Raw genomic sequence first — 15496 nt, 5'->3', positions numbered from 1 at the left:
CTCTCAGTCCATACTTAAGAATTCAGCTAAGCAACAAAGATGAAAGAACAGCACCACCTAGTTCTCTATTTAAAAGTTTTCAAATATCATCATCCATTGATTTATTTTTGCAATCTAAATTCACATATGCGTGTGTATTCAGCAATAAAATCTGTCACACTGCCACAGGAAACAATACTAACAAGTTTGTCAGGAGTTATTAAAGCATCTGATGTAGATGCTTTACAAGCGTATACTGTGGGGGAAAAAAACAACAACAACAAAAAAAAACACAAAAACAAAAAACAAAACACCAAAACAACTTGCACATGCATGAATGGCAGAGACTTGCAATAATACAAATCTTGTTCTGAAGCACCAGGAACACTGGATGGATTGCTCGTCTTTTCTTAATTCCACTCTTGGGACTATTTCCCTAATTTAGCAAAAACGCTGTATTTGTATTGATTCTCCTGTACAATAGCCTGACACTTTATAGTGTGTACACATGTTCCAGATACAAAAAAAATACATTCACAATACAGAGCCTCAGTAATGTGTTTAGAAAACTTGTTGCCAGTTGTTTCACAGTTACTTTTCTATTCTGCAAGCAGCAGAAGCCATTCAGAAATGGGGTAGATATTTCAGGTATTAGCTGGACTGAAAGATTCCATGTGAAGAATTCCCCTTTTAGAAAATGAGTGGTGTGCATTGGCACAATCCAGAAGTTTACCAGGAGGCAAGAGCAGCACCTAAGAAGCTGCTTACCCCTACCACGCAAACATCTTACCCAAGCTGTAGCAGCGTGGCTGCCAATGTTTAAATTTTGGTAAGCACATTGCTACACATGCAGAGCATTTATTCCATTTTCCTAGACAAGCTAGATTTCCGAAGTTCCCATTTAGATCAAGAGGACATAATAGCAGTGGAACTGTATTTCTGAAGACATCTTCTGTTTTGACACTGATATTCATGAGTCAACTCCAATTTCTCATACTACTATACATTTCACTGGATCTTTTCTGTAAGCCCCTTAATTGAAGCAGCACAAGTGACATTGATACTTTGAGTATTCTGGGTAGTACTGCATTCTGCAGTGAAATGGCTTGTCTTGTAGCATTACAGAGAAAATGGGAGTTAACTGCACCTACAAAGTGCTTTAGCTGCATTTGAATGAAATGCTCAAATCAAACAATTGATTTCTCTTAACTCAGAATGAGGAAAATTAAATGGGGCTACGCTGAAAGCTCTCATGCAGTACATTTGTACCAATCTGTGGAAATTCATCTCCAGTCCTGGTTCTCCTATGGTGACTTTTGAAGTATTTTCAGCTCTCATAATTTCCCTGTCCTGCTTATGCCTGTGGGAAGTCTTCCATGCTTTACTGACGCAAAAAAATCAGGTGAATGGACGTAAGAGACTGGAGCTTTTATGACCACCACTGTAAAAAGCATTTCAAAGTGGTGTGCCTGGCAGGAGGCAGGCTCCAGGAACTGACTCCCACTGGCTCTCCTCCTCACCTCTGTCAGCGCACATTTGAGGAAGGCAGAGAAGTACTGGGAAGAAATAATAATAATTAAATATATAAATATAAAATATAAATAACTAATAATTAAAAATAAAGCAAAAGTAAACCAACACCCCCCTACAAAAAAAAAAAAAAAAAAAAAAAGAAAAAAAAAGAAAAAAAAGGCAGGGGGAGAGAAGAAATAATTCTAAGGTACAATTCTAATAACATCCATCTCAGGTATTTTTCTCCTCAAAGCAGGAAGAAGGATGTCCTCTCACAGAATGCACTTCCCCTAAACTCTTGTCTTGTTTCATTCCACTTCCTGTGGAGAGGAAGAGGTGGAAAGTCACAGCAGGAGACAGGTGAAAAGAATGTCCCACAGCATCCTGCAAAACCACAGTCTTACAGGGGTTTGTTCCAGCCTGATCTTCAGAGATGTCTTGGCCTTCCACAGCAAAGGCTTCTGTGATAACTCCAGAAGGGATGTTTTACTCCCAGAGAAAATGAGCTGTCCACACGCCCCGTCCTCCATCCATCCACATCCCCATCATCCATGAAGGCCACTTAGGCGCTGTCCTGGCACAGCTCACTCCTTGCAGAATTGACACATCAACATAAACAGATTAGACAGGATCCAAATTTGAGGCCTTTATCCTCACATTCTTAAGAAAGCAAATCCCTCATGCATACAGAGCAGGGCTACTGCTGTTTCCCCACCATAAGCCTTGAGGCAGCAAGCAGAAGGAAAAAAAAAATAAGCTGTTTTATTTTGTTTTGTTTTCTTGGTAAATATCCTGGGTAGACAAGGCCTAGAGGGAGATTACTCTGCATTTAGCTGTGACCAGCTAGTCACAGATTTTGAAATTTATTTCTGAAGATATTTACATTCTAAAAAAAGGTTCAAATAATAGGTTTTAAACGACCAATTAAAAGGAAAATTACTTGCAATGATAAAGACTAGTAGATTCTGTTTTCCTGTTGGGATTTATGGTATATTTCAGTTTGCAATAGACATAGTCTAATGAACACTAAGTGCATCTGCACTTCCAAATCCTATGGTACAGGTATCATAGTAAATGAAGACTATCCTTTATAGCACCTGTTCAACTGCCTTCTTTATCCAGATTTCCTGTTACTCCCTTTCGCATCAGATCAGGAAGAAATCGTCCTTTTGTAGAACAGAAGTATCACTTCTTTTTCTAATAGACAAAAGCAGATCTGTACAAAATCTGGCATACCTCTTTTTCTCAAAATCCAAAGACAGCTTGGGAAATTCTACAACCCCATTGTTTTCAAAACTACTTCTCCTTCCCCTGCCCCCAGATATTGCTTCCACAAAATAGATAAAAGCCTAGTCACTTAAACCAATGTTATAATCCAAGCTATTTTGAAATTACATTAATCTTATGTGCTAGGCATATGTGAAAGTCCCATAAATAAGTCTATAAGCCAATGAGGGTTTTTTATCTATCATAAATAAAAACAAATGGCCCATATATTTCTATTGATTATATGCTTTCCCAGTGGCTCCCAAATTCACCATACAGAATGCAGCAAAGTAGTAATGATTTACAATTTGCAAAACAAAAATGGCTTAGGAAGCTGAAAACATTTTAATTTTATTCTGGTCCAATTCTAAAACCCAAGCTTTTTTTATGGGGAAAGTACTGAAATTATGTGAGCTTTGGACCATTCTTTAAGGAGTGAATGAGATTTATTCAGTTATAGAATGGTATGAATTTTGCATTTTACACACCAAAAAGTAGCATTAACCAGAAGTTTGTAAACCACAAACTTTACATTTATTGAGGAGAGACATGCCACATAATTGACAAAAAATCCCCATATAATAAGAACGGCAAACAGTTCTGAAGATGGGCAACTAGTCAAGGTTCTAATCCTTGATTTAATACTTAAATCAGTTATACCCTGCCTGTGATCAAAACAACACCATCCTGACTGTACTTATATAAGCAGCAGTCAAGATATGCCCTAAGACATGTTAGACTGAGGACTCCAGCCTTCAGAGAAAACACAGCCTTTAAAGCTAATTCACTGCTAACTGCTTTTTCTACCAGAAGATGAGATACGCTTTTTTAATACACAATGTCCCATCAATTGTCTGACTTGATATTTAAGTTCTGAAAAGATCCTCAGTGTTAGGGGTTGTCACTTTTGCTAAAATTGGTTTCAAGTTAAAATTGAAGGGATTCCCTTTTGTCTGCACACATATAATTTGTCATAAACCACAATCATCAGTTCTACCCTCCTCCATATCAGTCCAAATCTCACCTGTTTTTCATAATTTTACAAGGCTACATGACACAAGCCTGAAGACATCAGTAACATTATTAGAAACCTGCAATGGAAAACTTAAAAAACTGTAAAGTTAAGAGACAACTGCAATGCCAAAAAGATGCTTCACATGTCATTTAAGAATTGTCATGTTAGCTTAAGGTTTCCTCCAAAGACAAGAAGTTCTTTCATTCTCACTACCATTATCTGAGTTGTTAACAAAAGAATTCATATAAATGTAATACTTCAGTATATTATACCATTTGATGACCTGTCACAGATTTGGGATACTTTGTTAATCCTTGATTAGTAATCAGATTAGTGAGTAATATTTCTAGACACTGCATTTATTCTCCAATTTGCAAATGGCTGCAGTTCGATGTTCTTGTGTATTTGAAGACATAAAAAAAACCTCATTCAACTGAAAGAAATCCAAGAGTGAAAATAATTTTTTTCATTTATCAAATGAAGTCTTACTTTCTCTGTATAAACTGTGCAAATCAATGGAGAATTCTTCACTGCTCTCCAGTGTACCACAATAAAGCACCAACTAGCATGTCAAGATTTAAACCTCACATTTAAAAACATATTAACACTCAAGGAAGAAAAAAAGAAAATACTTTAAAAGCGATAAATATAAAATGAACTTGACGCTAGAACATACTTTTTACAACCTTTTAATTAAAAGAAATTTGATTGCTTCTGCTTCAACTAGTACAGCTTTTCCCCTGGTTAGGGACTAACCAGAACAGCCTTTCTGCCTTATAGCATAGCAGGAATAAAAGCAGGTCAGGTTACACTGTTAATCCAGCAGATGTAGGTCAGTTTGGGATAAATATCGGAACAGACAGAAAATACCACAGTGACCATGCCTACTACAACTGCTGCTGTGAAGTAATTTGGTCTTACTCTCTTCAGAGCTGTCAGTCAGTGGCAGTTCTTGAATCTCCAATGCTGAACTTTGGAAAAAAAACCAGAACTTTAAGACTTCAGTGGGTCTGTACAGCTCTGCTGCCTATTCAGCTTCTGCCAGAAGAAGCAGCAATAATGCAGTGCATCATTTATTGATGGTAAAGGTGTAACTGCATCTTCATAAGTGGCCACAGATTATTTTTGCATGTAGCAGCAGACTCTGGTTCCTTCACCTAAGGTTTAGTAATTGAATTACCATGATTATAGCCATTGTTTGATTAGTACTGTGGCATGTAAGAGGTTTAAAATATCACCAGGATATTTTTACCCCTAACAGAAGAAAGCAGTCTCTCCTGCACTATCCTTCCAAACAAACTCTTTACCCAGAGATGATGTTAGACGGAATATCCAAGTTATTTAACCACCATACTGGATATGTGATGATACTCACTGTTTTACAAAAAAAACCTAAACCTTGCCAAGTCCATTCACAGAACAAAGGGAAAGCTTTAGAGTAGTTCAGGAATGTATCTCCACATAAACAAAACTTACACAGCAAAATTTTCAGCTCTGAAAGAACTTTAGGAGTTTGAATTGAGGAACATACACTGTAATTATTTTTCTGAAACTGAAGAGCAGCTGCCTATGGACAGTTAATAATCTTTATCAGCTATTTAAGAAAAAAATGAAATTAAATTCAATATAATGAAACAGGAAAAAATGATAAATGCATGAATTTACAGTAATGTAAAACTATATTAAAATTGATTTGTTGCTACCTAAAATGTGAAAGTTATAAAAGCACTCACAGTCTCCAAGAGCCATTTGATTAAACTAGAAAGCAATAAACACAACTCAACTCACTGTTGGGAGGAAATTGTCTTTCCCTCAAAAACCCCAAACTTGTCAAGACAGCAAAAGCATTCCTAAGTAAGATTTACAAAGGCTCCAAGATCTCTATTTTTCAAATAAAAGTATAGCAAAGGATGCAAGTATGATTTTATTTTTCACATTTACAGATTAAAGAGAAAGTAGATGAGACAATAGGTAGGCCAACCTACATTGTTCACTAAACCCTCTGTTGCCTGTTTCAAGTTCCACATGCTAAGAAGTCCTACACACAAAACTCCAGCATTAAAGGAGAGCACTGGGAGAACAGCCACACAGCCCCCAGTGTTATGTCACTGAAATAAATGTTCTCTCCTTCTTTCAACCCCCATAGGATGCTGTTACAACAGTGCCTTATGCACTGATATTTAAAGCACCCATCCTGAGCTTAGCATGCATCAAGAGAACAGTAAGACAAACTGAAAATATTTGGGCTTTGTCTTTAATTTTCAGAGGGAAAGAAAAAAAAAAAAAGGAGAAAAAACCCACAACATTAAGCATTAAGAACCCTTGCAAAGACACCCACATTCATTTTTGAAAATACTCAGTTCTTTCCAAAATGTTTTCATTATGTAGGAGAATAATTGTTCAAGGGCAAATTCCTGAGAGAAATCATGATTTTACAATTTATTCCTTGCCACTGGAACGTGATATTTGCCTTTCTTCCTTTCAAACACACCTCAAAAACTCCTTGGGAGGAAGGGATATGCTCATTAAGATCATACTTAATATCGATGCAATCCCAGAGGATACAAACACTAAATTGTGTCTAATAGTTTTTACAATTCTGCATTTGTTTTAGGATGTGTATTTTAAAAAGCAAGTCAGTGGCATCCTCTCTACAGAAGACCCTGCATTATTTTCAGAGGGCCTAACTTTTTGGAGTTTCTGCCTGCTGTTCAGCTCAATTGAAACAAAATTGAAGTAATCCTTCTTTCTCTTGGAGAAGGCATTAAGAGGACAATGACAACATCTCCTATTTCTACATTTTTAAGTGTTAGATGGAGAGAGAGTCGCTGTTCCAGCTCAGTCAACCACACTCTGGTTGGTTATACAGCTGTTCTTTTGGCAAGCACCTGATGTCCACCATACATACATACCATACATAACTGCTGTTACCAGTTACTTAATCAACATTTCTAATGCACAAGAGAGAAAAAGAAAAAAAAAAAAAGCACCTCAAAATCCAAGTTTCAATTTACATTGCAATATTAAAAGAGTAACTCCTATTAACAGAATAATTCTTTGGTGGAAAGAGTAAGGGTAATCTCACTCAACACATTTTGTCAATAGCAGGATGAGGCCAGAGGGATGAGAAAGCTAATTATGAGAACTAAGGCTTCTATAATAATAAACTATAACTTAGAGACATATACAGTACATTATCATGGAATTGCAACTGACAAGTAAATTCAAAAGCAGAGGCAGATTGACTATTCTACATTTCTAAAATAAAATAAAAAATAAAAAAGGAGAATAAAACTAACAGGAAAGTAGACAAGAAAATGTATTTGCTTCAACAGAGGTGCTTTTGCTGATCACCATTTCCATGGAGTTACTTCTTTGGTCACAAACTTCAAAACTGATTACTGTGGATTTGATGGTAGAAACTTGAGAAATACTTTGAGTGCAGGAGTGATAAATATTTGAGTGAGTAATCCCTATTCATGTGCTCCACAGGGAAGTTGTGGGACAATATAAGTGGGCATCTGGATTGTTTAGTTACTCCTTGTTCAAAACCTGAACTGCTATAGGATGACTATCAATAAAAAATCATGAAGAAATCAAGCAAAATAATTCATAAAATATGAACTAGCCAGAGAACTAAGCAGCTAATAAGTCTACCAAGCCTCGATTAGATTGATGGGAGTCATATAAAGACAGACACCACCAAGTAGAGTGAAAAATTTTATGTTTCAACTTGTGTCTGAAATATTCCACATAGAGACTGCACTAAAGCTACTGTCCTTTATTATGTAATTGTGTATGCCCTCACAGTACCTGCAGAATTATAAACTACATGCATTGACACTCTGTACACTGTATTAGCATATGAACACTTAGCTGTCAAGACAACCCCTGTGCAGCCTTGGGTTGCCAAGGTTTTACTAACAGAAATCCAACCGAAAATTCAAAACAAAGTCTAAACACACAAGATACTGAACAATGCGTAACAACTTCATCTTAAATCAGCTTCAATGATCTCATAAGTAGTCATACCCACGTTTGTCCAGGTTTGTTTGCAGGTTTGGGGTTTTTTTTGTTTGTTTGGGGTTTTTTTGGTGTTTTGGTTTGGTTTTTTTGTGGGGTTTTGTTTTTGGTTTGTGTTTTTTTTTTTTTTTTTCCATTCTGCTTGTAACAGATCTGGGCTAACGAAAAGAGTTTCACCCGCAAGAAGCAATTACCTGTCTTGGCTGATTTGTTGCATCAGTGACCACACTTTCTGACAAATTAAAGAGTCCCTACATTATTTTCATTAGTAGACAGGTTGCACGCATTTAAAGTGTCTGAAGCAACCGCGCTGAGGAGATTTACCCGGTGTTGGCAAAATCTTGGAAGTGCATCGTTTGCTCCCACTCATGGCACTATCCAGTGCCTCCTCGGAGCCACGCACATCAAGGCATTAGATGCCATTTGCATTATCACACAGCAGGGGGCTACAGCAGCTACAATTCCAGGATAATCCTAACCTGTATCTGTTTCCTATGAATCCAGCAGAACTATTTTTATTGTTACAGTTTCTCACATGGTGACTTGACAATAAAGAGCTTACTTGTCAGGTTGTATAAAAACAGCTCAGATGAAGCACTCAAGTTTATTCTAAAAGCATGCCCCCCTACAACTGTTAAATTTTGTCTAAGACTACATTCACGATGTCAAAAGACAAGCAGAATGGAAATAAAAAAAAAACAACAAACAAACATAAGGCTGGATGTAAACATAAGTAACAGGTTAATCCCCGGGACATCATTTAAGTACTCCAGGCTCATTACAGCGCACAAGTTAACAACAGCAGCAGCCAGAGATCCCGCTATTTTCACAGCAAACGCTGGAGAGGGCAGAGAAGATGAATACTGTCCCTGAACTCAGCTGACAAACTGCTTCCCAGCTACACATGTTATTACTCCCTCTCCCACCTCCATCGCTCCCCTTTCACAGCAAGCAGTTGACACTGGGCTCTTTTACTTCTTGTTTGCCTCCTATCTGAAGGGACTGCTTGCTGCTAATGCTATTCCATGCACAAGCTGAGAAGCATTATTCTATGTCCTCTTCCCTCAGCTGATGCTTCATCAATACTCAGGACAGAATCCTTCAGCAAGTCTCTTCACAGATCTTGCCAGAAAGGCAAACTTCCATACAGGACACATGTCAGCTTGACTCTTTGTCACCTTGTCTTTAATTACTTCAGTTTCACCAACAGAAACCATCAGTAATTACAGTTCAGAAGTGCTTCAAATCCTCAGAACAAAGACATCATCCCCATCAGAGCTGACAGAAAAAACTTGCATGTCCCATAACCCACAAACAGAAAATTGGAGGAATCGAATAAATCCATTGAGTCACTTCACAATACAGTTTGGGGAAGTAAATCAAGCCAACAGGAAAAACTACTATCAAATGCAGCTATTAAGTTATCAACAAAAAATGTGTCTAATGGTAACAGTGTCTGCTACTTCTGTCAAAATACATGGCAGAAACTAAGAAAATAACATTTACGAAGTTGCACTTTAAGATCGACTGAAAGAATTTGATATTCTGTTGGGTACAGCTGCCACTGAGGGACTTTCTTATGGAATGTATTTACTCATCTCCTCCATTCTCCTTTACCTTAGGACACAAGGGTTGGAGAAATTACTTCCTCTCACTTCTGCCTGAGTGTTACAGGTCCTTTATATTCCCTTGAATGAACACTTTGCTGAACTATGGTGTACAGAGAGCCTCAGCATTTCTGACTGAAGTTTTAATCAGGAGCTGAAAAAAATGATTGTGTGAGAAACTGAAGAGAGGGGAGATGATTTACACACGCAGAGGGCAAGCTGGGTAATGTGTTAAGCATCACTTTTCCCCATCTGCAAGGACAGGCCCAACGTGGTTATTTTCACACAGTCATAGTCAGATTTGTGCTACACCCCATTTCTTGCAACACGTTTTTTACCTTCTGCAGTTCACAGAGTTACATTCTGCCTGGCACGCTCTCTAAACTGCAGTGAAAGACATCACTGTTTTTAATCACTGGTTTACTCTCAAAGCTGTGCTGCGTTGAATGCGGCTGATTGCATCTTAGGAAAGATCAAATCCTCCCCCTCCAGCAGCAACCCCGATTTTATTGGTGACAGAAAGTCAGTCCAGAGGCTTCCCACCCCCAGCTCCGTTGCAGGGCAATGAATTGACAATTCACAGGGAAATGTAAAAGGCAGAGAGAAGCCAGCCCCCAGGTGCAGCGCGCCGCACATGCCCCCATAAATAATCCTGTATAGCACCAACACAGCAGCTCCTTGTGCGGTGACGTACCGGGCAACCCATAAACACCGGGAAAGAATACAAATAATCCGCCCGACGGACCCGTCCCTCGCAGTTGCCCAGCGCACTTCCTTCCCCTCCCATTCCTTCTTGCGCCCTTGGCCGGGAACTTCCCCGCGAGGTGGAGCGGGGGCACTCGGGGGGCTCTGGACGATGGGGGTGTCGGGGAGTGAGGCTCTCGTGTTTCGGGAACCAGGGCGGTTGCCTGTGCCTCCGCTCGGGGCTGCCAGCCGCGGCTCCCTCCGGAGAGATCGCCCGACACATGACGCAGCCATGTGAAACGCGAAATATATTAAACTTGACGTGAAATGGCATGACGGAGGCGAGCGGGCGGAAAAAAAAAAAAATCTACAAGGCCACTTAGTTTAATCGACTCTTCGCTTCTCCCTCCCACATCGAAACACCCCGCACGCCGAGCGAGGGAAGGGCAGGGAGATGCCCCGCATCCTCCCGGAGGACCGGGGGCCGCCGGCGAGTTGCAGCGGAGTGGCTCGGGGCCGGGGCCGCCGCCCGCTCCCCGACCGCCACCTCCCACCGCTGGCTCCCCGCTGCCGCTCCGGGAGCGAGGGGGCAAACTCCCGGCGGCAGCGCAGCGCAGAGGGCTGGGCTGCCAGCTCGGCTCCCGCTGGAGCGGGAGAGGTCTGGGGGAAGCTCCCCCGCAGGCAGCCGCGGCGGGCGGTCACCTCGCAGCGCGTCGCGGGGTTTCCCTGCGCGGCGGCCGCTCCATCCCACTTGACCGGGTAACGGGAACGAGGGGGAGCGGCGGCGGGGAGGAGGGAGAGGGGAATACATCCAGTCTGGAAACTAGCCGCAGGATGAGCCGCCTGGAGCAGGATGGCGAAAGGATCCGCCGCTGAACCCCCGGCTCATCCGATTACCCTACGTGCACATTTGATGCCTCACACACAGACACGCACTCCCGGCGGCGGCGCAGCCAGGCGCGAACACCCCCCCATCCCGCCGCCTCCCGCCGGGGGGGCCCGGCTGGAGCCCGCACGTTTCCCCGGGATGTTGTTGCAGCGCACACGCCGCTGCTGCGGCTGCCACTCGCACTTTCGGGGGCACGTTCCCAGCGGGCGAGCCAGGAGGGGACGGCGAGTCGGGGGGGCGGCTGCGGGGGTCGGCGAGCGGCTGATGGGGGATAGGTGGAGGAAGGAGCGCGGAGGGCGAAGGAGGGGAAGAGGCTGACGAGGGAAGGGCAGGAAGGGTTAACAGCCGTGCGGCGCTTCAGCGCTGGATAGCGCTACCCAAGCGGGAGGCGGGGGGCGCACGGCGAGGGGTGAAGCCGGGAGAGGGGCGAGGGAGGGAGCGGGTCAGGAGTGGGGCGGGGGGGAAATCTGGAATGCCCCGGGCCGCGGCGGTGCCCCCCCGGCGTCCCTCCCTCCCCACGCGTGGGGCAGGGGTGGGGAGGAGGCGGTACCTTGCACAAGGATCCCGCAGAGGCTGTAGAAGCGCAGGAGCGCGCCGGGCTTCAGCCGCATCCTGGGGGCTCCCCTCGGGCTGGGTGGGCGCCAGGCACGCAGATCCGCAGCCTCCCGCCGCTCCGCTCTCCGGGCGCTTCCTTCCCCCCGCAGGAGCCGCCGCCGCCGCCGCCTCCGCCGCAGTGTCTCCCTCGCTGTATCCAGTGGGGTGAGGAGGAGGAGGAGGAGGAGGAGGAGGAGGACCAGGGTCGCGGGGGTGGATTGGGGAGGGAGGAGGAGGAGGAGGAGGAGGAAAGAGCGGCTCTCTCCGCTGGCTCCGGCGCTGCTGGGCAGGTTCAGGTTCCCACCGCGGAGCGGTGCCAGGTGCCCCCGCTGGCTCCCCTTGCCCCTGCCGGCGTGTCCGTCCGTCCGTCCGTCCGTCCGTCTCTCCGCTCGCCTGTGCCGGGCTGTCCCGTGCCGTGCCGCCGCGGGGCGGCGGAGGCGGGGAGGGGGCGATGCGCAGGGACTCCGCTCCCGCTCCGCTCCAGCCGCTTCCCGGCGCGATACACAAGGGCAACCTCCGCTCGCCAGGCTCCCCTGGCCCGGCCCCGCCCCCGCCTCTCGACACGCCCCTTTCTGCGCCTGGCCACGCCCCTGGACCCGCCCTCCTGCCACACCCCGGCCCTCCCTGCGCCATGGCCACGCCCCCGATGTCGCTTTGGTCCCGCCCCCGCCGGCCAGGCCCAGCCCCTCAGCCTCGGCCCAGCCCCTCTGGCTAGCGCGTGACTGACGGGGGGCGCTGTCCAATGGCCGCTGCCCGGAGCAGGCCGGGCGGCCAATGAGGAGCCGTGTTACAAAGCAAAGGGGCGCGCCCCGGGGCCAGGCCCGCCTCCCGCGCCGCTGAATGACAGCATGTCCGGGCCAATCGCAGGGAGCGGCGGCCGCGCGGCGGCGCCGCAGCCAATGGGCGGCGAGAGCGGCGGGGGCGGGGCGGGAGCGGGAGCTGTCCAGGGCCGGTGCTGAAGCGGCGGCAGCGCCGGGCGGGAGCGCCGCGGGACGCGGGTCCGGCCAGGGGCTCTGCCAGGGACGCTAACCCTGCGGTCGGCCCTTTCCTAAACCCCCTCTGCTGCCTCTGCTTTTCCTCCCTGAAAACAGCGGATAGAAGAGTGGCTGGCTGTGTCTCCGTGCTCGTAGGAACGAATCCCCTGCAGGCGCCTTCACCGCGGCGGCGATGAGATCGGCCCCCGAACAATGGCGATAAAGAGCTTACTGGGCTTTCCACGGTGTTGTCCGGACTCTGCGTGGCGTGGAGAAAGTTTTTTCTTTCCTTTTCTTGGAGGGTTTCTCGGGAGGGTTGGTAGCATTCAGCTCGTGGTCCGGAATCGCTTGTGTTCTGGAAGATAAAGCACTGAACGTGATGAGAAAATGCAAGAAGCCAGGCAGCCACTTCACCTCTGTGTGTTCGGTGTTTAGCACAGTGTGGGCCGCCTTTTGCACAAGCCTCTCAGTGAAATCAGAATTCCTGGGTTTGAAGTTGCTGGATCTGTCTGTAAACACTCTGAGGAGGTTTTTTGTTGCCTTATCCCGTAGAAAGCAGTATTCCCCTGCACCCAAATGCCTGTAATGACCGGGTATTTCTCCAGTTCTTGTTCCATCCTTTTCCTGTTGAGGTTTTCTCTCCAACATCATGTTTCCCACAGTAACTCTGAATTTCCACCTTGGTGTCCCAGCCTTTGACAGCAAAGAGCTTTGGGGAGATAAGTGGTGAAATAGTCTTACCTACAGGAGAGGGAAGCTCTTTAAAAGCTCATTTCTCTGAAGGGGGCACAGTCTCAGATCGTCAAGGAAGTGCAATCAGTTGTCCACTTCACCTTGAAGAGCTTGCACAGGAGTGGGATCGGGAAAGTTACGCATTCTGTAGTCACATCCTCCACTTCGCTAATTAGCAAGTGATGATTATGCCTGGCAGCAGTTAAGACTGCATCAGGATTTATACTGAGTTCCCTCAGTCTCCAAAAGATTTTCACATAAAATACAGAATGAAACTGAAGTATCACCTTTTAAAGTTCTGGCGTTTGTGTGGTTTGCTAGCAAAGGACCACCACGTCCATCTCCATGCCTTTGGAGGGTTATGTTAACACTACAGAGGATGTTGCACTGCAATATCTCCTAGGACAGGGTAGCATTTTTAGTCTGTCTTTAATGTATGAGTAGATATTTGCTTTGCCTTTTTATTATTATTATAAGTGAAAAAAGACACAACAGGCAAAGGTTTTACAACTGTTCTCTTAAGGTTCAGTGCAGGTGCAGCAGTAATGAATAGGGAATGATTTTCAAAGTATTTTAGAAGACTTACAGAAAGGATCAAGTCATCATTTTTAAGCCAGCACTATAAATGTCAACAAATGTTGGTTGGGGGTATTTTTTGGTTGGTGGTGAAGGAAATTAAAAAAGCAATTCCCACAAATCCTTCACTAAGGCAGGACTGTAATCCATCCTGAAGTGCTTTTGCATTAATTATGATGGCTGATAGCTCTGTACTTTTTGATAAGATATACTTTTGGTTATAGTCCTGTTCCAGGAAACATATTAGGAAAGATACAAGAGTCTTCCTAGCTCAGTGATTTAAAGCTGTAGAAAGAGGTCCTCTGGCAGGTGTAGGAATGAAGTGTCTGTCTTTGAAAACCATCGTGGGATTTTCAAGTCTTTGCCACACTTGGAAAAGCTGATCCTAGTGTTTAGAAACACCAGCTGGCCTTTTCTTCCTGGAATTCGGTGACATGGACATCACATCACGCCCCATGTCAGGAGCATAACCAAAATTACCAATTCTTGCTATTCTTTTCTGGCTCAGGTGGGTCTGAAATGAGCTACCAACATGTTGATAGAGAAAAAAAATCTGCAACAAAAGTCCCCAACAAAAAGGTTTTTTTATCAACTATATATCTGAAAAATGTGTAATTAAAATCATTACAACTGCTAGATACAATGTCATACTTCTCCTGATGAGCTCAGCTGTGTTAATTTGATGGTTTCTGTAGGCACAGTAGCTGTGACACTGTGAAAGTCAGCTGAAATCTAAACCAAGCACAGAACTTTGCAATTGGTACGTGGAGCTGGAGCTCTTGAGCAGCATAGCCAGGGGCTTCATTGCTTCCAGGCCAAAAGGACAACAGGGATTCTTCAGGAAACACACTTCAGAATAGAGTAAAGAGCATTAACCTAAAATACCAACAAGAGATAATGCTGAAAATCAGATGCAGAAGGTAAACATTTTATCAGAACCATAAAAAATTTTCTTCTGCATAATCCTGTTATTCACCAAGGTGACATGCAAATATTCATAAGTGCAAATATTCCTAATGCTAAACAAAGCAAAATAATTTAATCCCAAAACATGACTCAGAAAGAGTCCTGCGGTGTTTTTTCTCACTGAATTGGTAAATAAAAAGTTCCCCAACTTATAAAATCACCCCAAGACAACAGCTAAACTCCACCTCATCTAAACAGAGCCATCTGTGTTGTGTTGGGTTTGGGTGCCTCTAGAGTTTGCCCTGAAAGACAAGCAAAATCTGAAGGGATAATCATGTTTTTTAATGATGCTCCCTGATAGCCTCAGTGGTCAGTGATTAGGGAGGAGAAACCCAAGAAAAACATATATTTGGCAAACTATTATGGTTTTGTTGGATTCATCAAACGGTGGAATATGTATAGATAATTTTTGGAGGGAGAAACTTCCACTGTTAGAAGCTGGGAAACATAGCTCTAGAAACAATTGTTCTGTCCTTTAAAATAAATTTTGTATAATTTAGAGGGTAGTGAAGAAGTAGTCAAAATATGGTTGCAGAGTACCAAAACCAACTAAAAAAGCCCCATTGGAAACAAGGAGAAGGCAAGCTTCTAGTGACAGAAGTTAGAGGCAGATTCTATCCTGAGTTGCAAAACTGCTAATCACTCATGATTATTTTTAAAACAGCAGTTTGAAAAGTGA

At 44.2% G+C, this 15496-nt stretch overlaps 1 protein-coding gene across 3 annotated transcripts in view; it reads right to left on the bottom strand.

The window, feature by feature from the left end:
* CADM2 (cell adhesion molecule 2) overlaps window positions 1-12072 on the bottom strand; it is a 580300-nt gene extending 568228 nt beyond the window's left edge. For all 3 annotated transcript variants that reach the window (XM_066208460.1, XM_066208479.1, XM_066208469.1), the window contains exon 1: window positions 11526-12072. In XM_066208460.1, the coding sequence (XP_066064557.1) occupies window positions 11526-11586 (61 nt within the window). In that variant the 5' untranslated portion in view covers window positions 11587-12072. The remainder of the gene's footprint in view (window positions 1-11525) is intronic.
* Window positions 12073-15496: the final 3424 nt, after the last annotated feature.

This window comes from Chamaea fasciata, unplaced genomic scaffold (assembly GCF_029207755.1).
Source record: "Chamaea fasciata isolate MVZ Bird 193981 ecotype frontalis unplaced genomic scaffold, bChaFas1.0.hap1 SCAF_2, whole genome shotgun sequence".
In the NCBI taxonomy this organism is placed as follows: domain Eukaryota; kingdom Metazoa; phylum Chordata; class Aves; order Passeriformes; family Sylviidae; genus Chamaea; species Chamaea fasciata.
Note: the sequence above shows the minus strand (reverse complement) of the source record. Positions and strands in the feature narration are given on the sequence as shown.